Below are 23,747 nucleotides of genomic sequence, written 5' to 3' on the forward strand. Positions count from 1 at the left end.
AAAGGATAATACAAATGTTTTATTTATTCTTCCATCTTTTAAAATATATCATACATGGCAATGTTTGACTAACAAAAATAAAACTACTTGAAGAGCATATGAACAATACTTATACTTTTTTATTTAGTTTGACATAAATTCTGTTCTCAAAGTATGTGGGTGTTCTCTAAAGGGGTCTAAGGAGAGGCAGACACTGTCTAGGGGAGGTTTAAGTCCTTCAAACCCAGTTTGTGTGCCCTCTGAGAATTATGGTGCTGGAGGAGACTTTTGAGAGTCCCGTGGACTGCAAGAAGATCAAACCTATCCATTCTGAAGGAAATCAGCCCTGAGTGCTCACTGGAAGGACAGATCCTGAAGGCTCCAATACTTTGACCACCTCATGAGAAGAGAAGACTCCCTGGAAAAGACCCTGATGCTGGGAAAGATTGAGGATACAAGGAGAAGGGGACGACAGAGGATGAGATGGCTGGACAGTGTTCTCGAAGCTACGAACATGAGTTTGACCAAAATGCGGGAGGCAGTGGAAGACAGGAGTGCCTGGCGTGCTATGGTCCATGGGGTCACGAAGAGTCGGACACGACTAAACGACTAAACAACAACAACAACAAGTTGATGACCCTGAGGGGTTCATGGAGGAGAGCCTCCTCCTCAGCTCTTACTTCTCTAGACACATCTTAGTGGTGTCCAGTAAGGTCTGGGGGTCTCCCTGACCCAGGCTGGCTGAAGGGGTGGCGGTAGCATACCTTACAGGGTGAGTGGTAGACTCTGAAAACCAGATCCAGCTAAATCACCAAGGCCTAGTACCCAGGGTTTGGGGAGCAGTCCTTGACAAACCCGAGCCAGCATGACCAGTGAGTGGCTACATGCTCCCCAGTCCTGCCACAGCTGCACCACAATGGTCTTTGCCCCACCTGACTTCCTCACCCGATACCCAGAGACCAGTTTGACCAAACTGCAGGAGACAGTGGAAGACAGGAGTGCCTGGTGTGCTCTGGTCCATGGGGTCACGAAGAGTCGGACACGACTAAACAACAACAAAATGAATAAAGGATGCAGAACACTCCCTTGAATCTGGGAACAATGTAGATTACATTGCTGGGATAACAGTTAGCACCAGGTATTTATTTAGTGGTGCAGCTGGAGCATGAAACTAACAGGAAGAATGGCTTCCACAGGTTTTTATTCACTCATGCTGGGAGAAGAGAGGGGGGGAATGCAGCAGCGTAGCTTGGGGTTTCACTCTGTGCCCATCAGCTTGTGTGCTGGTGACGGAGACCATTCTCTTGAAGCATAGCCCTGTGGAGGAAGAAGGACTTGGTATCCTCTTGGCAGATGTGGGGAATGGATGCCCAATGCCCCTGCCCTGACATTGCTCCCAAAGAAAGCTTGGCCCACCCATTTCAGGATGAAAGCATCTCCTTTATGCTCTCATGCAGGAAGGTTCTTCTCCCATTTCTCTGTTGACACTCAACTTGTAGGGTGTTCTCCCAGCCCCATGCAAATCTTTCCTTCCTCCTACCTGTTCTTTTTACACAGAGTGCTTTTGCAGGAGCCACAGCGGTGGACAAAGGAGATCCTGGTAGAAAGAAGGTATCCTTGAAGCATGGCAGACCTCTAGGCTAAGGGGGCTTCAGGAATGGGAGAAGCAAGACTCATTTGGAGTGAATTGCTTTGAACCCCTCCATCCTGGGCTCGGGCTGTATATGTGTATCAATGAAACCCAATATCCAAAAGACACTACGGTCTCTGCTGTGCCTCATTTCCAAAGGAAATACAAACCCTGGGTAAGCGCCTTGACCCCTGGAATCTTGCACCGCTTGGAGATTAGGGAGGTGTGTAACAATGTGTGTGTTTGTTAAGTGCCGTGTGAATTTTTATCCATTTATTCATTCACCTTATTGAAAGATAGAAACTTTCTCAGCATAGTCCAAAACTGCTTCATGGGTTGAGAAAGGGATATTTTAACTTTAAACACACTGGTCAGCTGGCACTTTTCACAGCTAGCTTTTGATGGAAACTTCCAGAAGCCTCAGCGTGAAGTTGGTCCCAGAGGGGAAAAGTAAGTTTGTACTGAATATTGTGAGGATGCTTTCACAGTGGCTCTGTTACATACAATTTTTTTACTTATCTTCATCCAGTTCTATGCCCTCTTGTGTTAGAAAACTTCAAAATTCTGCACCAAGCATAGCTGCCTTCTGCACCCGGTATAATTTGTGAAAATTAAATTAGTATTTCCTGTGTTTCTATGTTTACAAAGCACAAGTGATGATCTTTGTCAAAACGCGTTTGTGGTTGTCTGCAGCTTGATACCCAACTAGGCTGAAGGTGTTTGGGCAGTTAGGAAACTTGTGCTACTGGAGTTCTTTTCTCAACCTGGAATTTGCTCTGAAAATGTCTGAGAATCTCTACCACAAAAAGCTACAGAAACACATTTCTATTCTTACTATCAGGAATATTTCCATATTCTAACCGCACTTGCTTTTAAACCTCACACACTCACTTTTGCCCTCTGGATTTACTGGACTATATGCTACTCAAAGTTTTTTTTAAGTCTGCCATGAAAATGAGCAATTAATAATGCAGAACAATAAAATTAATATTTACAAACATATCCAGCCACAATTTGTACATTTTCTTTACACAAAATACTTTCTGCATTTACAGGATTTCAAAAAATATAGTAACAACTAAATCTCACCAGCTATATACAAAAAAAATAGGTCAAAAGTAAAGGAGGGGAATCAAAACCAAACTAGCTAATACAAACAAGGACACATTTCCCCCGTTCAGAAGAATGCCACCTGGACTCAGAGCTGCCGGTTCTGCGAGGTTCAAGTTTTAGAAATCCGTATTATGGATTCTGCACCAAATCATCCTGGAGAATGAGAAAAGTTTATTTATTTTTTATTCAGAAGCAGTGAAAAGAACAAATATTTGTTTCAAACAGTTTGGCTGCAATAAATTGTATACGATTGCTCAGATGAAATTAATTTGGAATAATCTGCAATATCTGGATTAACACTTTGTAAAATCTTCTTAATCCTAATTGTCTAAACAATAGGCCCAACTGAACCCGTTTGTGGTATAGAATTGCACATATGGATTTGGAAGCCAGTAGCATCTCTGCTTGGCCCCAAGACCCATTTATGTCTGCAAAGGCCATCACCCCCTGCTCTCCATGCATGAGCACAAGGGTTGGGGTGGGGCTCAGTATGACCGATGTACCATCTGTTAAAATGTAGAGTTCTGTGAAGACTTCTTGTTGGACACATGGATTATGTATTGGATTTCATAGAATCATAGAGTTGGAAGAGACCACAAGGGCCATCCAGTCCAACCCCCTGCCAAGCAGGAAACACCATCAAAGCATTCCTGACATGCGGCTGTCAAGCCTCTGCTTAAAGACCTCCAAAGAAGGAGACTCCACCATTTGGGATTTGGGCCTGTGAAATCTAAACCTATTTAGCCAAGGTCTTTGTCACGCTGTTTCTTCTCTGCAGAAGAGACCTGGTTAATAACATTGCCCATTGTTAACTCCTCTGTGTGGATGAATGAGACAGGGGCACTGAGGCTATGAATGAGACAGGGGCACCTATGCGCTATTTCCAAGGAGAACTCTGGAAGAGGCATACATGATGGGATTGCTCTGCTGTGACTTCCAGAGCAAGGCAATCTGCCATCTGCTATGGCTCAGTTTCCAAGTGCACACAATGTCAGCACTCTAGGGCTCTGGTCTTCAACTGGTGGGCCACGAAGTACCAGGTCACAGCCTGATCTAAGGTGGGTCGCAAAAGCAGTATAATTTCATGTGGCTTGTGCCCTCTTCCCCATGGGTTATGATTTTCATAACAAAACATAAACACCAATACATTACTATTACACTGTATGGGGCAAAAACCCTATGTGGCATATACAGTCGTACCTCGGGTTGCGAACACCTCGGGTTACGAACAACTCGGGTTACGAACTGCGCAAACCCGGAAGTATTTTCGCTGCGCGTGCGTGCGCAGAAGCGCCGCACACATTTGCGCATGCGCAAAGCGCGAAAATAGCGAAAATAGCGCTTTGCGCATGCGCAAAATGGCGTTTTCGGGTTACGAACTTTTCGGGTTACGAACTGCGACCCGGAACGGATCGCGTTTGTAACCCGAGGTACCACTGTAGTAACATAGAGCATGTGTGCTATGCAGTACAGCCACTCAATATACCGGCGGTATCCGGATATAATGCTGCAAGAGAACCTCCCAAAAGCAATTTTTTGAGGATGGAGAGAGGGGGATTGTTTCTGTACACAATAAGGATCCCACGATCTACCAGGATCAGCCGGGGATCTACCAGTAGATCGCGATCTACTGGTTGGACAACCCTGTGTCTAGTTCAGCAATCCCTGAAGTACAGAAAAAGGAGCACTCAGCAGATGGAAAACTAAATTGGACAAACTGCTCTAAAGTGCTGGTTTGCTTATTATATGTTTGGAAGCTCAAACCATGGTGAGAAAGTGGATGTGATGTCTTGACTGAGCCATACTGTGGGATTTCTACAGCTGATGTTGGCATTTGAACCTGGTGAGCCCTCCAACACCAATGAAGTCGGAAAGGTAAGGAATATCTCCTACCCTTAATGCCATAAGTGGCAACTGAGTGATGCTGGTAAAACATCCTCACTCTCATTTTTATGTATTTACACCTAATGAAGGAAAACACTCACAGCAGGGACCTACTGACTGCTGGGCTTTGATCTGAGGTTCTTCTCTGAGAGGGCAGGAGATGTGCATTGCGATGCGGGCTTGGAACCAGGGCTTGAAGTGCCTTCATCGAGAAATGTCTCCACGAGGAGCGGGGAGAATCCAGCCTGGGCAGAACAGCTGAAACCACTTGAGCTTTCACCCGACGTGCACTGGGATGACTCTGAACTCTCTGTAACTACAGGAAGTAGGAAGGAAGAGACCGTTGACATTAGAGGCTGCGGCCAACCTATTGTTCAACAGGAATTCCAGCAACACAACTGAAAGAAAGTAAACTTACAATCTGTGATATTTTCAAGATTATGGGTCTTTGTAAACTGTGCCAGCGGCACACTAGACAAAGTACTCTTAGCCTGTACACAAACATTTGACTAATGAAATATATGTCGGCATTGTCAGGATGCAAAGTCTGTGTGAGTCTTGAACTGTTGACCTGAGCAATGCCAGGCAGGAACGGAGCCTTGGTCAAAGCAGGAAACTGCAAGAAGACTAGCCAGATTCCAAGGCACCGTGACCGTATGCTTTTTAGCACCTGCTGAAGACATTCTTATTTAGACAAGTCTAAGTCTATGCAGGCATCTAGAAAGTTTGTATGAATTTTAATTTGTTTTAATATATTCTACCAGGGTTTAGGGACCCAGGTGGCGCTGTGGTTAAACCACTGAGCCTAGGGCTTGTTGATCAGAAGGTCGGCGGTTCGAATCCCTGTGACGGGGTGAGCTCCCGTTGCTTGGTCCCAGCTCCTGCCAACCTAGCAGTTCGAAAGCACGTCAAAATGCAAGTAGATAAATAGGAACCGCTACAGTGGGAAGGTAAACGGCGTTTCCATGTGCTGCTTTGGTTTGCCAGAAGCGGCTTTGTCATGCTGGCCACATGACCTGGAAGCTGTAGGCCGGCTCCCTCGGCCAATAATGCGAGATGAGCGCGCAACCCCAGAGTCGGTCACGACTGGACCTAATGGTCAGGGGTCCCTTTACCTTTACCAGGGTTTTAACTTTTTCGTATCTTTTAAATTATGGTTGTATATTTTAGCGATATTTTTTTGTTTCATCTTCTTTTTTTTGTAAAGTGCTTTGAGGTTTCCCCCCCCCTACAATCAAGCAGTATATAACTTTAATGAAATATAAATAAATAAATCATTGGCCTTCCCTAATTCTGGTATCGCAATGCACTCACTCATTGAGGGCTGGCTCCCAATGTCCTGTTCCAGCTCATCTTCCTCAATACAGGCTCTGACATCGTATGACCAGTGGTAAAAAGGTGGCCCCACCAGGCCTGGGTGAGACGGGGCGGAATATATGTGCAGATTTAGCGAGCCCAGGATGGAAGATGAGGACTGGCTGCTGGAGGAAGACGTGCTGCTGTTTGAGATCGTGGAGTGGGGCCTCTTAAACGGCGTAGAGTGGTCAAATGAAGAAACAGCTATTGAGGCACGACTCCTTGACTCTGGCAAAACAAACAAAAATATCTCTGTCAAGGCCCATAAAGAGCCAAGTATATAAAGTAATAAGTTACGTCTAGAAAATTAATGAAGGGCCATAGCTCAGGGAGGTGGTGGTGGTTGTTGTGGGGTAGAGCAATTCCTTCAAGTGCAAAATATCCAAGTTCAATCCCTGGCACGTCCTGTTGAAAGACTTCTATAACTCCTGATGCCCAGGAGCACTGCCAATAAGCATCAACAATCACTAGGCTAGATGGACCAAAGGCCTGGCTTGATATAAAGCATACATTTATATTTCAGAGTGTTTCCAAGGATCCCAGAATTGGTGCAGCCTAGCTAAGCGTCTCTCACTCCACACAGAGGCTGCATTTGGAATGTTTGAAAATACTTCTTCCTTCTGTGTTTTTTACAGGACCAAAATCACCATGGAATTGGTCTACTGTGGAGAATGTTAACGTGCTACACATCTTCTCAAATTGTGTGCCGCAAGATGTCTACCGGATCATGAATGCACATGAAGCTGGGCCAAAGCCAATTCTGAAGTGCAGTTTGATGGCACATTTATTTATAGAGTCACCATCTTTTCCAGTTGAAAACACCCTAAGCAGTGAATTATCACTTGAGAATTTAAAGTCTTGTTATGTGAGACCAAGGCAAGCTGATAGTCTGCCTGAGAAGGGAGGAGGAAGAATATGGAAGAATATTCACAGAAGGTGATCCTTTTGCTGCTCTGGCTCTGGTTGAAAGAGCCTAAAGGCTTGGGAGGGTCTTAGTGGAAATTTTGCTTTTCTAAAGTCTGAGGGTCCCCTCAGTTTCAAAATTCATTTGCCTTGTGGCAAGGTGATGTTGCTATTGAGGAGCAGAATTTGCAGAACTAGCTGTACATTTTTTTCCATGGGGGAGGGGGGATCCAATAAAATAACTTTTGTAAGAAGTGGACAAGAAATTGGCTCCCAGTACGTTTCCGAGCACCATTCAAAGTGTTGGTGCTGACCTTTAAAGCCCTAAACGGCCTCGTTCCTGTATACCTGAAGGAGCGTCTCCACCCCCATCATTCAGCCTGGACACTGAGATCCAGCGCCAAGGGCCTTCTGGCGGTTCCCTCACTGCCAGAAGTGAGGTTACAGGGAACCAAGCAGAGAGCCTTCTCAGTAGTGGCACCCGTCCTGTGGAACACCCTTCCATCGGAGGTCAAGGAAATAAGCAGCTATCCTATTTTTAAAAGACATCTGAAGGCAGCACTGTTTAGGTGTATTGTTGTATTGTTTTAATATTCGATTAGGAGCTGCCTATTATAATTATAATAATAATTATTATTATTAAAAGAGTTGCCAAAGAAGTGAGGGAAAGCATCAAACCGTACCTGCTCCTTTCATTATATAGTCTATTGCTCGATCACTTATAGCTGCATCACTGGGCTTGATGTCCATGAATGGTTTGTTTCCTATGCCCATTGACACCATTTCTTGCATTCGGAGTTCTAAAAGCAACCATCCAAAAACACGAGAGAAACAGTTAGTAAATAATTCCTTATACATGTCTGAAAAGAAAACGACTCTAATAATACAAACAATGCAAATTGTTTACTCTAATAATACAAACAATGCAAAAATGTTTCCTGCTTGGCAGGGGGTTGGACTGGATGGCCCTTGTGGTCTCTTCCAACTCTACGATTCTATGATTCTATGATAAAGGGGAAGGGTGTAAATGTTACACTGTTCCATGTGCGAAAACTGTTGAGCTCTTTGTACAAAATGACAGAGACTTTTTTTTTGCTTCTTTAACAGAAAATGTAAGATTGTGCGCCAAGAGTGCTTCAAATTCTGCTACAAGAAAACCACAAATGCCATTGTCACCTGACCATTCCTAGGCCCCCATGCTTGCTCTAGTAGACCAATAACATAATGTATATTAAAATAGTTTAGATATGAAATGTCGCTGCATAACCTTATTGGAACTGAGGGCGAGATCCAACAAAGACGGGGAACATGAGCACATGGGTGGTGATGGGGTGGTTCTGAAGGAGGAAGGGTGACAATTTCTCCCACCTGCTCACCTCTTTTGGAATGCTGCTTTTGCTAGGTATTCAGAGATTGTACATACAGTGGAACCTCGGTTTACGAACACCTCGGTTTACGAATTTTCGGTTTACGAACGCCGCGGACCCATCCGGAACGGATTAATTCACTTTCCATTACTTTCCATGGGAAAGTTTGCTTCAGTTTATGAACGCTTCAGTTTATGAGCAGACTTCCGGAACCAATTGTGTTCATAAACTGAGGTACCACTGTAGTGACTTGCAGAGGAACCCAAGGAAAAATATAGCTCCACATCCCCAACCACTAAGGTTTTAAAGCACAAATGAAATTAAATGTACCAACACTTCATTTTGGTTTGGGGTGGGGACTGAAGGGTTATGACACAGGGGTCAGACAAGAGTTGCCTTTTGAAGAATGGATTTGAAGGGATTTGCAGTGACATCACATTGGTTGTTCTAGGAAAGAGTTTCAGGTATAAAGGGTAGCAATAGGCAAAGGGTGGAATATTTTGGCGGGCCCACCTCGGTTTCTCAAGGCTTGTCTCCAAAGAATCTTTCCTATGAGATTTGTCCATCCAATCTTAGTTTCTACTGAATTTGCTTGAAGGATGTAAGTGTCTTGAGATTTTCTTCTCCTTCGAAACCAGATTTCAAATCTGAGGCCACTATCTCCAACATTCTCTGTCATTCCAATCTCAGCTGTCTGCAAAAAAAAAAAAGGGGGGGGGATAAATAAATAAATAAATAAATATGACAAAGAAACCTGAGGAACACTGTTTAAGAGCATGAAAATCTATTACCGTAGTCCTGTCAAATGAAGAAATGTATATGGATAAGGGCATACTAGCTAGAAAACTGTATGGATTTTCAGTCACACAAGCATGGTTCCAGGGCTGGCTCTAGGGGTAGGCTGGGTGGCGCGGGGCGTCGGGTTGGAAGGGGGTGCTGCACACTGCGCCTGCCCACCAGCCGCGGGAAGAAACGGGGCGGGGCGCCGGAGCGATCTGCGCACCACGGCGCCAGGGCGCCCGACCTGCTTAAGACGGCCCTGCATGGTTCTCACCAATGTGGATTAAAGTTGCAAGTAACAAGCACATTGATTCAATGATTATGTTTTTGTCCCACCCTTTCTCAAAGGATCTCAGGGCATATATATATACATACATATATATACATATGTCTGGATTTTTAGCGATTTTCGCCTGGACACTGCTTCTGACTCCAGTATTCCAGCTGCGTCCGGGAAATTCCGGATGTATGACAACCCTATACCCAAGACTATATCCATGAGTGGCCCATTCTCAATATCTGCAATTACTAGCCATACTTGTGAAATGTACTGAATGGATTTTACTAGCTGGACTGCTAGAAACTGCCTTTATGCATATACCAGATCGCTTCCTTGTTTGTTTCTATTTAGCCCCTTCCCCACACTAGCAAGTACAAAACACTATTAGAGGTGGTTTGTTGCATTTATATCCCCCCTTTCCCTGGAGGGGTTCAAGGTGGTGCCCCATTTTAGCAATGACCAGACCCAGACCTGCTTAGCTGTATCACATGCCATCAAACCACACCCAAGGAAGGAAAAGCATGCCCAACATTTACCTTAAATGACTGTTTGTACATGTAAATGTCATATCCCCCATCAATCTTTTTTGTTTTACTGAACAAGATGAGGTCTTCGAAAAGGAAAACATGCCTCAAGTACTTCTTTCGGCCACAGCACACAATAAACTCATCTTGACACCTCAGCTGTCCTTGTTCTTTCAGATTGACCTGATCAGAGAAGAAGAGACAACACAGGAGAAGGAGGTTCAAATAGGAGGTTGGTTCAACTTCCTTAGGCCTAAGGGCTGCTTTGGGCTAGGGTTTTCCTAACATGAATTAAAAAATAATATTTAGCACCTTCCAACTAGAATCACCAAAGTGGTGTTTTTTGGGGGGGAGCCCCCCCAAGATGTTCCTGAGATGGTAAGACAGTTCTAAAGCTGTAAAGCAGGGGTCCCCAGACTTACCCGGCTTTGGGCAGGTGCCCGCCGCGCCGATTGCATGCGCGGGGAGTGCATGCACAGGGGGGGGAGTGCATGCGCAGGGGGGGAGTGCATGCGCAGCAGGCCGGAGGGCAGGGGAGTGTGCGCCCGTGCGCATGCGCACACATAATTACTGGTGCGACGGCGTGCTTCCAGGTCGAAAAAATCGCCGAAAATCGTTTGTGCGCATGCGTATGAGCCTCCCCCGACCCGGAAGTGCACCGGAAATGACCTCTTCTGGGTCGGGAGAGGCCCATACGCATGCGCACAAACGATTTTCAGCGCCTTTTCCGATCTGGAAGCACGCTGCCGTGTTGCACGCCATAAGAGTGGGCGGCGGGCGGCAGGGGTCGTCGCGGGGCGGATTGGGAGGCCAATTGGGCCGCATCTGGCCCGCGGGCCGTAGTATGGGGGACCCCTGCTGTAAAGCAACCTGTTACTAAGTTCTGTGGCCATTTTTTCCCATCACACCCTTCTTTTTAGCTAATAACTATATGGGTTATAGTTAGCAGCAGCAGTCAGGGCTCTAGCCTGGGGACTTCCAGCTGCTGACCCTAGCTGTGGACAAAATAGAAAGGGGGAAGGTTTTTCTTCCATTCTTATAACAGAATCCGGGGCCTTCCAATAAAGCTGAATGTTGGAAGCTTTAGGACAGACAAAAGAAATATTTTTTTCACACAGTCTATGAAATTTGCTCCTACAAGAAGCAGCGGTGGCTATCAATGTCGATGGCATTTAAAGAGTAGCGGAGAAATTTATGGAGAATAAGGCTACGAATGGCTGCTTGCCACAATCGTTCTGCTCTGCCTCCACAGTCAGAGGCAGGGTGCTTCTGAATACCAGTTGCTGCAAATCACAAAGGGGGAGAGGGCCGGCTGTGGCGCTCAGGCCTTGATGGTGCGCTTCCCATTGGTACCTGGTTGGTCACTGTAGGAACAGGATGCTGGACCAGATGGGCCTTTGGTCCATACCTGCCAAGTTCCTGCCGGAAAAATAAGGGATCTGCAGACCGGAAGTAGTGCTGCCGCCATTTTGCAACTGGGCGGAGCAGCATCAAAAGTCACTTCTGAGCATGCTCCGCCCAGTTCCAAAATGGCCACCATGCCAGAAAAAACCGTGAAAAAACCGTTTCTGCGCATGTCCAGAGACTCCAGACATGCGCAGAAGGAGCCTCCCCCGGCCGGTAAGTAAACCAGGGAAAAACAAAAAAAACCCCATTTTTTTCCAGCTGAGAACAGCTGGTAAAACAGGGGTTTCCCGGGGAATATGGGAGACTTGGCATCTATGCTTTGGTCTGACCCAGCAGGCTCCTCTTATGTTCTCACAGCCATCTTGCAAATGTAGACAATTGCAAATGCAGATGTTGAGCTGAGAGTGGCTTGCCTAAGTGGGTGGAGGTGTGATTTGAATAGGAGACTTCCTGCCTCATAATGTAGCCGCCACCACCAGGCAACTAAAGCTACAAAAATTAAGGTTTCCTGAAGTGCACAACAGGGCTTTCAGGGGTGGGAATGTGGCTATACTTACATCACATCCTCTGATGGCATCCATTGCAAGTAAATCATTTCCATGGCGAAGCTGAAACTTGACCATTTCTTCAGCAGCTCGGAGGGCGCTGAGCTCCTGTTCCTGCGCTGCCGAACACTCCTTGATCAGATCCTTCAAAAGCAGGGCATATTTGCTCATTCTCTGGATAGGTTTCAGCAAGTAAGAAGCCAGGTTCATTTTATCACCCAATTCCTGCTGCTTATTCTGTAGGATTGGTAGAAGGACACATAACCATTAGGTGAAAAAATACCACTAAGGTCAACAAATTCTACTCACAATCATGAGATGTAGTAAGCAGGTCGGACGCTCTGGTGCCATGGTGCGCAGATCGCTCCGGCGCCCCGCCCCGTTTCTTCCCACGGCTGGTGGGCGGGCGCAGTGCGCAGCGTGGTTTCCGCGCGGCTTCACTGCACAGCGCCCCCTACCAACCCGGCGCCCTGCGCCACCCAGCCTACCCCTGGAGCCGGCCCTAGTAGTAAACATTAAGTGATAGTTACTTTAAAGAAGGTATTTCCATGGCTTATCAGCAAAGCGTCTGACTGCGGCTTGTTCTTGCTATACAATGCATACAATCCAAACTGTTCTTCCTGAAATAATGAAAGATAGGCATTTAATTGGTTAATTAATGATGATACACATCAAATACATTTTATTATCATTTGTTTCTTTTATTAGTCACTTTGTTATTAGTCACTAATATTTATTAGTCACTTGCTTCAAACAAGTAAAACTCAAAGCAACTTACAAAAATATTGAAAAGCAGAAAAATCAAGAATAAGACAATCTAAAATACATAAGTATACTACGGTACAGTATATATAAAACCCAGATCTAACTCCACCCCACCCTACTAAAAAATTAAGCAGAAAAATGAAATCGAGAAGTCCTGGGTGAATAAGAATGTTTTGGCCTGCTGCCTAAAAACAGAAGGGGGGGTACCAGGCCACCAGCCATGCCTCCCTGAGGAGAGGGTTCCACCAACGGGGGGCCACCACTATTTTGTGACTCCTGATACAGGTTTTCTTATGTTTATGTTCAACATCGACTGATTATCCTCTGACTGGTAGTATACCTGACAGCATCAGTGAGAATGCTTTATGCAAATTATTGAAAGCTAAGTAAAATGCCTTCCTACAGCGAGTGAATGAAACAAAAATTAACAAAACCTATGACAGGCATCCCCAAACTGCAGCCCTCCAGTTGTTTTGGCCTACAACTCCCATGATCCCTAGCTAAGAGGATCAGTGGTCAGGGATGATGGGAATTGTAGTCCAAAACATCTGGAGGGCCGAAGTTTGTGGATGCCTTACCTATGAGCTATGCAGCTCATTCATCAAAAATTAATAGCAAAACCTATGAGCTATGTAGGAGTGGGGGGAAATAATGGGTATTGCTCAAGAATGATGGCATCATTTTATTAGTCTAATTAAATTAAAATAAATAAAAATACGGACCATGAAAAATGTTAAGGATGGCAGAATTTTTGCAAGAGAAATTGACTGTTTGCCAGTATAGTATAGTAGAAAATGTGATGAGAGAGACCTCAGTCCATAGCCCCACTCAACTAGAAAGCTCCTTGGTGGCCCCTTGGTCCATTCACATAAGCCCTGTACAGGCATTATTAAAACAGGAACATGAAGGGGTAACGATGGGATCAGGGCAGTAGCTCTCTTCTGCCCCTGGTTTTGTTGTCCTTCATGAGTTGTAAGGCATCTGTCCAAAGCTGGGAGCCTTTGAATGTATGGAGACTCCTGCGAGACCAGGAAAACCAGGGCAGCAAACTATGCAGAGAGCTTCCACAGATAAAAGAAGCTCCCCTTGACAGACAATCTCAATCTGCAAATGGGGATGGAGCCATAGCTGCCAAGTCTCCCGTTTTCCCTGGGAAACCCCCATTTTTCCAGCTGTCTCCAGCCGAAAAAACGGATTTTTTTTGTTTTTCCCCGGTTTATTCTGACGCGGGGGTCATTTTGGAACTGGGCAGAGCATGCTCAGAAGCGACTTTTGATGCTGCTCTGCCCAGTTTCAAAATGGCTGCAGTGCGACGTCTGGTGCGGCAGCCAGAAGTTCTGAGCATGCTCCGCCCAGTTCCAAAATGGCCACCGCGCTACTTCCGGTATGCTAATTTTGGACCGGTCCCTTATTTTTCAGAGAGGAACTTGGCAGGTATGGATGGAGTGGGTTGCTCAGTCTCACTGTGGTATTATTACCATTACCGTTATTATTAAGAACACTGCTTGAACATGCTGAGCAGAAAGTGGAAATCACTGTTGCCAACGTGATCAACAGCTCTGACAAACTAACAAGTACATTGTGCGCATCAGCGGCATTTGATGACATCATAATGGCAAAGAGGAACTTAGCTTCCAGAAATGCATTGAATGGAATTTTGCACTTTATTTCATGGCAACACATACAGAAAACCTGGCAATGGTTAAACATGCTGAGTAGTGAGCAGTTATGTAAGGCTGTTGCTGCACACACTAAATAGAGCATGAGACTGAGTAACTGTCGTCTGTAGAACCATAGAATTGTAGTGTTGGAAGGAAACCTGATGGTCATCTAGTCCAACCCCCTGCAACTCAGGAATCTCAGTGCTTGGTCCCCATTATCCTTCTTTAAACCAGGTAGGTAAAACCAGATAGATACCTTCAAACTCAATATTCATTTATAAGTGCTTACTGGAGATTTTTGATGACAGAGAAAAATTAAGTAAAGGTTATTTCAATTCAAATAAAGTAACAGTGCAGGAATTTTGGTTCCACATTAGTAATTAATCATTACAGCATCTCTGTTTGCTGAAGAAGTAATAAAAAATTTGTACCCACTTCATTTTAGAGTTTAAGACTTAAATGAAATTGCGTTTTGGGGCGGGGTGGGTAGCGGCAATGGCACCCCTGGGATTGCGTCGCTCGGGGCGATCCGCCCCCCTGCCCCTATCTTCCTACACCCCTGAGTACGGACTTCCAGAACCAATTACACTCATACTTTGGGTAAAGTACGCTTCAGGTTGAATACTCCGCGGACCCGTCTGGAACGGATTAATCCACTTTCCATTACTTTCAATGGGAAAGTTCGCTTCAGGTTAAGTACGCTTCAGGTTAACTACAGACTTCCGGAACCAATTGTGTACTTAAACTGAGGTACCACTGTATATATTTGAAAACTAGCAGTTCTGGGCAAATCAGGGGCTATTATAATGTACAGGAACTCGTATGGGAGGAAACTGAATCACACAATTGTAGTGTTTGTAATATTGTAATGTTCTGTGACACAAGACCAGGGAACAGCTATTTAAAACTTTTTTAAACAAGTGATGGAAGAGACAGGCAATATAAATAAATGTAGGGGAAGTTGCATTAAAGACCTTTAAGACTGCTATGCTATACACCAGGCATCCCCAAACCTCGGCCCTCCAGATGTTTTGGACTACAATTCCCATCTTCCCCGACCACTGGTCCTGTTAGCTAGGGATCATGGGAGTTGTAGGCCAAAACATCTGGAAGGCCGCAGTTTGGGGATGCTTACTATACAAAGTTCCCATTGCCAAACTCATTGAGGCTTACCTCTTATTAGACATGTATTGGAAACAGGAATTTAGACATCAAATGCAAACAGGAATTTAGTGGCTTGCCTCCATTGGTAGAAGCAGAACACCATTATTCAAATCATTACAAGTGCACTCTGTCCCTTTTCCTCCAGTGACACAAATCAGAAAATCCCATTTAACAGCAATTTTTGGCAGTGATGAGGAATTGCGTCTCCCCCCCCCAATAGTCTTGTGATCTACCAGCCAATTGGACCAGGGTCACTTACTGATTAGCGTAGGCCATAAAATGCCAGAGCCTGTGATCTTTCAGGTCAGGAGCTGCTCCTTTCTTGACTTTAATGGCAAAGGAGAGCTTATCCCAGGCGCTTATCCTGGGACAGAACAGATAGCTGGGATCATATGATATGTATGTGTGTTTGGGAGGGACAAAAGGGATGGGGATCAGTTGGACAGTCAGCCTTGTTCTAGGGACCATTGCTACTTGTCTCACATGAGTAGGAAACATGACAAACTGTCCATGTGCTGACAGACGCCACACAGGCAATTTAGTGCAATGGCACAAGAAGGCAGTGGTGTTTCTTGGGGTCTCCAATTTCAGCAGCACTCTGTTCCATGCCAAAATCCAGCCCCCCCCCCGCTTCTTGTGCTCCATTCTAAATCACAGTTGCGCCTGGTGCCCCTGGTGGTGTGCTGAGGCTCCGTGCCCGGTGTGACCAAACCGGTCCCCCCGCCCCTAAATCCGTCTCTGAAGAAGGGCCAAAGTAAGATGCCTTTAACTGGAAATAACTACCGTGTTTCCCCCTTTTTAAGACGTAGCCATAATATAAGACATAGCAGGATTTCTAAGCAGTTGCGCGATATAAGCCATAACCCGAAAATAAGACATAGTGATAGACCCTTCCCCCCTCCCGCCAGCCAACTCTCCCCCATAAAAATCTCTCCCCATTTTACTGTCGCTCCAAAGACACGCATTTCTTTTAAAAGCTTGTAAAAATGCACCGTAGAGCCGTTCCTGCAGCCTCGTGATTCCCCCTCCTGTTTCTGTAAGCATTTTTTAAAATACCTGTAAAAGGATTCCAAAATATTTTTTTTTAGCTAGGCTGTGTGAGCTCTGCTTGCTTGGTGAAGAGGAGAAAAGTGGCATTTGCGGTGGGGAGAAGATGAAAGCACGAGGGAAAAAAGAGGGGCGATTGAAGACGCTGCCTTCCCCTTTAGGGAGAGACTCTGTGTGCGCGTCTCTCTCTCTCTCCCCCCCCCCCCGCCTCTCTCTCTCTCTCTCTCTCTCTCACACACACACACACACAGCCCACCTCTCGCTTCCCCCCACCTTTCCCCCTTTTAATAGCCTTTTAAAAAGTGAGGATTCTTTTTTCTTTCCATTGCTTGTCTGTAGAGCTTCCCCTTTAAGGATTTGTACCGGTACCGGGATCGCTGCCGGTGGCGCAGTCCTTGCCTTGGGGATTAAGGACTTTCCCCTTCTCGCTGTTTAGGAGCTGCTAAACACTGCCCTACACCCTACACAAAAGTTAACATTTTGTGGGTAAGAGAAACACGGACGGGTTGTTAGGACCAGCAGATTATCTCACCCCGCTTTCTGCTGGCTCAATTGCTACTTAATTGCTACCATTTACCATCTTAATTGCTGCTCAGCTGGCTGCTTTGTTTTCTACAGTATCTCAGCCGGTAGCCTCTTTGCTATCAGTGCTACAAAGTGCTACATTGTTGGAACTTTCGCTCTTAAGTCTTGGGCAGTTGGCTGGCTGGTAGAGATCCTTATTTGCTTTAGTATAGGCTACTGCTACGACTGCATCACACAGATAGATTCCATTATACTGTACTGGTTTAAATTTAAGAAGCTCCAGTGTAGCAGATTGCTATTAAGTGAGTCCCCACCTGTGAGGGGAGAGAGAGAGAGCAGCCCTTCGGAGGAGCTCCTTCCCTCCCTCACGAACATCCCAGGGCCAGGGAGAGAGGGCTGGGCCAGCGATGCACACACCTCCCTTCCCTCAGACTCCCTCTCATGGAGCTTGGTGGTGGCTGTTGCCCGTCATTTTCTTTCAGTCAAGAGTCCTGCCCCGCAGGGAGACAGGGAGCAAGAGGGGCACTGCTCCTGATGTAATAAAAATACCGGTAAGACATTCCCTGAAAATAAGCCACCCAGTGTTTTTTTGAGGAAAAAAAGTGATAAGACGGTGTCTTAAAATGTGGGAAAGACGGTATATGGAGCTATCTCTGTGGGCAAGATGCAGTATAGAACCCTGTACAAAGGCTTATTGCGCCCTAAACAAAAACACCTTTTGGCGCCCCCGGCTAGGGAGCTCTCGGCGTCCCCTCCATAGGCGGGAGGGGCGCGAGCGCGCGCCTTGGGAGGGCAGCGGTGGTGCGGGGGTTTTGCGGGGCAGGCTCGGCAGCACCCCCTCCATTTTCGCGCCCGAGGCAATGGCCTAGTCCGCCTAAATGGACGCACCGACCCTGACAAACATGGTGTGCACAAAGAGAGAGAGGAATTACAGAATTAGATAGCTTTATGAGGAAAAAGTGGTCTTTCCTATTAATACAATTTTTAGTCAATACAAGAAGATATCTGAGGACAATAACACACTCCACAATGGAAAATGAGACTTACATGTCTGAGAAAAGAGTGGCTAACCCGCAGTGGGAAGTCTGTGCAGTGTTCCAGTTCTTTCAGGAAATACAGACAATGGAAGTCATACAGCTTTTCCAAATTTCCAAATATGATATTCCGCTTCCCTCGCAAATCCTGAGGTAAGTCAATCCTTTCCATTTCTGGGAAATAGCTGTTGATGATATAGCCTAAAGATCTGACATACTCCCTTTCTGTTGTGATCATCTCATCCATTATGTGGTTCACCTTACTGTTGAAAGAAACAGAAGAATTGCATGGAACACAGACAGCAATGCTTAATTAGCAGTAACTTAAGAATTTAGCATCACAGGATGGCTTTGGTGAACCAGTCACACCTATAAAGACATGGAAATATATTGATGACAAAATGCATACATGTGATGACATAAAGCAAGACCTGTGCGCTGCCTTCTGGGGAACTCCTGATTCATGGATTTCCTTTTGCATCTTACTCGTTCTGAACTGAAGACACTTCTCCATCTCTGGGCCTGTAAGTGGGAGTGATTCCCAGGAGTAATATTGTACATTTCTCACTTGAGAAATCATCCATGCAAAAAATCAGGGTTGCCTCATTGGCTGCTAAACAGTTATTGCAGTGTGCTAATTCTGGCAAACCTCTACCAGCAGCCAATCTTAGTTCTTGCAGGCTCTTTTAGGCTCTTATCTGCTGCCATACTTTCCCACTCCACCCTTCCCACTGATAAAAAGAACAGGTACACTCTGATAGAGGAGGGCTTATCCACCTCAGATGCTGTAGAAGAGCAGTAACTAGCCAGGAAGACAAAATAATTTTCTCATATAAAAGAGGCTCCCCTACACAGTACAGAAACGTTTCCTATTACATCTGCAAAACTATTATGACCTTTTCCATGTTTACATTCTACTGCAAAACAGAAGAACATTCCAGAGATGATGTACAGCTGCTTTCTCATGAATTTCCCCAAACAATACAATATTCAGCACACGGGGAGTCCCTACTGGGAAAACAGGCCTGAGAGTGAACGATTGAAAGGCAAGCAGTGAGGAAAAGGATTTAAAGAACTACTGGCAGTGGGATTGCTGATTTCTTTTTCCCTGGATAGCAGACCCCACTGCCATACTGCACACTGCCTTTCAAACTCCCCAGTTTGCTGTGTGGCATACGGTATACATGTATTGGCGGGAGGGGGGGGCTGTCAAGGGCTGCCACTAGAGAAAGCCCAAAATCCTCCTTATTTGACTCTCAGCCAATTAAAGCAATTTCAGCTGACTATTTATGACTTTAGTTGAATGTTTATAAATTAAGTGAATCTGTATACAGTTGCATGTACCAAAAAGCAGTAGTTCTGAGACAGAAAGCAAACTTTCTTTGGGTTTATATGATGCATACATCATCTTAAAAAACACCTTCCCTCCTGTGCGATCTGAAAGGGACGAAGGCCCCCTTTAAGGCAGCGCCTGCTATCTGCAGTCGTGTGCGATGCCAGGGGCTCCAGGTTCTTACCCAGGGTTTGTTTCCTTTGGAAATGAGGCACAGCAGAGACAGTGGTGCCTTAATGATATATGGATTAGAATAATAATTGTTATTATTTATTATTGGCCAAGTACATTTTCCAACATACTTGGAATATCACCTTGCCGACAAAGGTCCGTATAGTTAAAGCTATGTTTTTCCCAGTAGTGATGTATGGAAGTGAGAGCTGGACCATAAAGAAGGCTGATCGCCAAAGAATTGATGCTTTTGAATTATGGTGCTGGAGGAGACTCTTGAGAGTCCCATGGACTGCAAGAAGATCAAAGCTATCCATTCTGAAGGAAATCAGCCCTGAGTGCTCACTGGAAGGACAGATCCTGAAGCTGAGGCTCCAATACTTTGGCCACCTCATGAGAAGAGAAGACTCCCTGGAAAAGACCCTGATGAGATTGAGGGCACTAGGAGAAGGGGACAACAGAGGACGAGATGGTTGGACAGTGTTCTCGAAGCTACAAACATGAGTTTGACCAAACTGTGGGAGGCAGTGCAAGACAGCAGTGCCTGGTGTGCTATGGTCCATGGGGTCACGAAGAGTCAGACACGACTAAACGACTAAACAACAACAACAACATTGCAATGTAAACATATACACACTGTTCCACTCACAATACAAATAAGCAAAGAAACCCACCCATAATTGACCTCCCCTTCAGCTACACATCTACAAATTTAACAATTTAATGGCACAAGGGAAAAAACTGTTCCTGTGCCTGGCCGATTTTGTATATGAAGACCTGTAGTGACGTCCAGATGGGAGTAAATCTAGCAGATGATGACCGGGATGTAAAGGATCTGCTGCAATTCTCTCTTCTCAACTCTGGTAGCCTAGATTGTCTCTATTGTAGGCACACTAGCACCAATTACCCTTTCTGCAATTCTTACAGCTCGTTGGAGCCTTTTCTTGTCTGTCTTGGAGGCTGTACCATACCAAGCAGCAATAGAATTACAGAGAACAGTTTCAATGATGCTTCTGTAAAATTGGATCAACACTTCCTGGGGCAATTTAAATTTCCTTAGTTGATGCAAGAAATACAACCTCTGGTGGACCTTTTTAATAATACTATTGATGTTGCTTGACCAATTTAACTTTTGAGAAATTATAGAGCCCAAGAACTTAAAGGACTCTACTACTACAACCATGTTACCAAGGATGGAAATTGGCGGCAGGACAGAAGAGTGCCTTCTGAAATCAATTACCATGTCAACTGTCTTTTGGGCATTTAGTACCAAATTATTTCTGGTGCACCACGAAACAAGATGGTCTACTTCCAGCCTATACGCAGATTCATCCTACTCCTGGATAAGCAATAACTGTTGTGTCATCAGCAGATTTCAAGATCTTAACTGATGTATCAGTTGAGGTACAGTCATTTGTGTATAGAGAGAAAAGCAGTGGGGAAAGGACACACCCCTGGGGAGCACCTGTATTGATGGTATTGTTGCTCGATATAATTTTCCCCAACCTCACCTGCTGCCTCCTGTCCGTTAAAAAGCTGTATATCCATCAGCAAACAGGGGCAGGTACATTAAGATGAAGTAATTTAGAAAACAATTTAGATGGGGCAATAGTATTAAAAGCTGAGCTAAAGTCCACAAACAGAACTCGCACACAGGTCTGCAAGGAATCCAGGTGTTGCAGGATGTAGTGCAATGCCATGTTGATTGTGTCATCTACTGACCTATTAGCTCGATGAGCAAATTGCTAAGGATCCAGCAAGGGATCAGTAATGTCTTTCAAGTAGGCCAGCACTAGTCTCTCAAATACTTTCATTACCACAGATGTTAAAGCAACCGGTCTATAATCGTTCATCACACTGATGGAAGGTTTCTTAGGTAGAGGAATGATGACAGAATGTTTAAAGCATGAAGGGACTCTACACAACTCCAAAGAACGATTAAATATATGTGTGAGAATCGGAGCCAATTGTGCCGCACACACTTTCAAGCAAAGGGGATTCACACCACCTGCACCTGGAGCTTTTCTGGCCTTCTGTTTCTGTAAAAGGCTCCGTACATCTTTTTCCCAGATTGCCAGCGGGGTGGTTTCAGAACAGGTTGAGGTGGTTATTGATACCTCTGGCTCCAACTGAATGGCACTAGTTGATAATGCTTGACTTTCGAACCTGCTATAAAACTGATTCAGGTCATTTGCCAATTTTTGACTCTCTGGAGCAGAAGAAGATTTTCTCTTATATCCAGTAATATTCTGTAAATTCTTCCAAAGTGTAGCCGAGTCTCTGTTTGAGAATTGAGTCTGCAGTTTTTCACCATAAATTCGTTTTGCCACTTTAATTTCCTTGGTCAGTGCATTCCTAGCTTGGTTGTACAAAATTCTATCTCCTTTCCTATGAGCCTCCTCTTTAGCATATCAGAGTTGCTTTAGTTTTCCTGTAAACCAGGGTTTATTATTAATGTATATGCGCAAGGTTTTAGCAGGCACGCATAAGTCTTCACAGAAACTAATATATGATGTCACAGCATCTGTAAATTCATCCAGGTTATTTGAGGCCATTTCAAAGGTGCTCCAATCAGTGCAATCAAAGCAGGCCTGAAGCCTAAGCTTTGCTTCCTCCGATCACCTTTTCACTGTTTTAACCCCAGGTTTCACAGCCTTTAGTTTTTTCTTATGTTGGAATGAGAAAAACCATACAGTGATCAGACGAACCCAGGGCTGTGCGAGAAACCGACCGGTAAGCCCTTGGAATTGTAGTACAGTGGTACCTCGACTTACGAAGATGTAAGTCGAGGTCTTCGGATGTCGAAGCGCCTGTTCTGTGCATGCGTGGAGCGCAATTTTGCGCTTCTGCGCAGGCGCGGAGCGCAGGCGCAGAACGTGCGCACGGCAAAAAGACTTCTGGGGTTGTCGACTTTGTAAGTCGAAACCTTCAGAAGTCGAGGCATTTGTATGTCGAGGTACCACTGTATAACAGTGATCCAATATATTCTTTTCCCTGGTGGGACAATTTACATATTGTTTATATCTGGGCAGTTCCTGAGATAAGTTTGCTTTATTAAAATCTCCTAGTACAATAAGTAGGGAATCTAGGTATTTCCTTTCCATACTGATAATCCTGTCTGCCAAATCTGCTAATGCCCAACTAGTGCAGGCTTGAGGTGGAATATAAACCCCGGGCAAAATTATTGAGGAAAACTCCTGTGGAGAGTAAAATGGTTTACAGTTGATAAACAGTGCCTCCACCTCCTCACTACAGGTTTTCTCCAGCACAATAACATATTTTGTTATTAATGATCTATGGATTATTTACACATATATACAACCTGAGCCTATGCTGGAGGGATTCAAAGTGTTACGCTCCAAGCGGGTCCCTTGCTTCTCCCATACGTAGGTACAGCAGCCTTGGATCCAAAACAGAAATCTGCCATCCTCTCTGCCACAGTTCTGCTAGCAAATCACTGTCCACTGCAGGCATCCCCAAACTTTGGCCCTCCAGATGTTTTGGACTACAATTCCCATCATCCCTGACCACTGGTCCTGTTAGCTAGGGATCATGGGAGTTGTAGGCCAAAACATCTGGAGGGCCAAAGTTTGGGGATGCCTGGTCCACTGCCATCCTAAGAATTCTGGCCTTTTGTTTCCTGCTAATGAACTCCACACGGAGGGGCTCACATCGCTCTGCTGTCCAGCAGAGAGCTACTGCTTTGTTTATCACCCATCTCCCTGCCCCCCTTTGTTTGCATAACAACTCAGCCATTCTCAGGCTTTGTTCCCCTAACAACCACACTCAGTGCTTGGCAGTTCAAACTCCCCCAACCTTAATTAATTCTAACCTTTATTGGACCCAGGAATTTAGGGTGTCTCACACCCCACAAATTCATAACACTACTTATTTTAAATATATATTAATCAAGGTACCTGTTTAGTCTAGTCTATCAAATGTGCTATTTAATGATATTTACCCTGATTAATTGATTAAACAATGATGTTCTGCTCCTTAAGAAGTAGTTGTGCGTGTAGTTGCAGAGCTGTTTGGATATTGGCCAACAGATTTTGCATAAATAATAATTATACGGTAGTCCAACCATTTTTGCAGAAATGCCAAACTTCTGATTTTGGTCCCTGATCACAATACCAAGCTATTTTTCTTGGAAAAGGTAATTCTGGCAGATCTCTGTACTGAGTGGATACAGATAATTCAACCACAGAGGAATGAGAAAGACAGCTTAGAGCCTCCACTAATCACACAGTAAATCAATGGTTTTCTCTCAAGTCACACT

The 23,747-nt window shown here is 45.0% G+C and overlaps 1 protein-coding gene across 3 annotated transcripts in view; it reads right to left on the minus strand.

The window, feature by feature from the left end:
• PLEKHG4B (pleckstrin homology and RhoGEF domain containing G4B) overlaps positions 1–23,747 on the minus strand; it is a 123,606-nt gene continuing 99,859 nt past the window's right edge. For all 3 annotated transcript variants that reach the window (XM_088654928.1, XM_088654929.1, XM_035134775.3), the window contains 9 exons: positions 17,978–18,227; positions 12,299–12,388; positions 11,781–12,005; positions 9,829–9,999; positions 8,746–8,926; positions 7,549–7,665; positions 5,921–6,190; positions 4,708–4,922; positions 1–2,875 (listed from right to left, as the gene is read on the minus strand). In XM_088654928.1, coding sequence (XP_088511054.1) covers positions 4,717–4,922; positions 5,921–6,190; positions 7,549–7,665; positions 8,746–8,926; positions 9,829–9,999; positions 11,781–12,005; positions 12,299–12,388; positions 17,978–18,227 — 1,510 coding nt within the window. In that variant the 3' untranslated portion in view covers positions 1–2,875; positions 4,708–4,716. The remainder of the gene's footprint in view (positions 2,876–4,707; positions 4,923–5,920; positions 6,191–7,548; positions 7,666–8,745; positions 8,927–9,828; positions 10,000–11,780; positions 12,006–12,298; positions 12,389–17,977; positions 18,228–23,747) is intronic.

Source organism: Zootoca vivipara, chromosome 12, assembly GCF_965207765.1.
Source record: "Zootoca vivipara chromosome 12, rZooViv2.hap1.1, whole genome shotgun sequence".
Taxonomy (NCBI): Eukaryota; Metazoa; Chordata; class Lepidosauria; order Squamata; family Lacertidae; genus Zootoca; species Zootoca vivipara.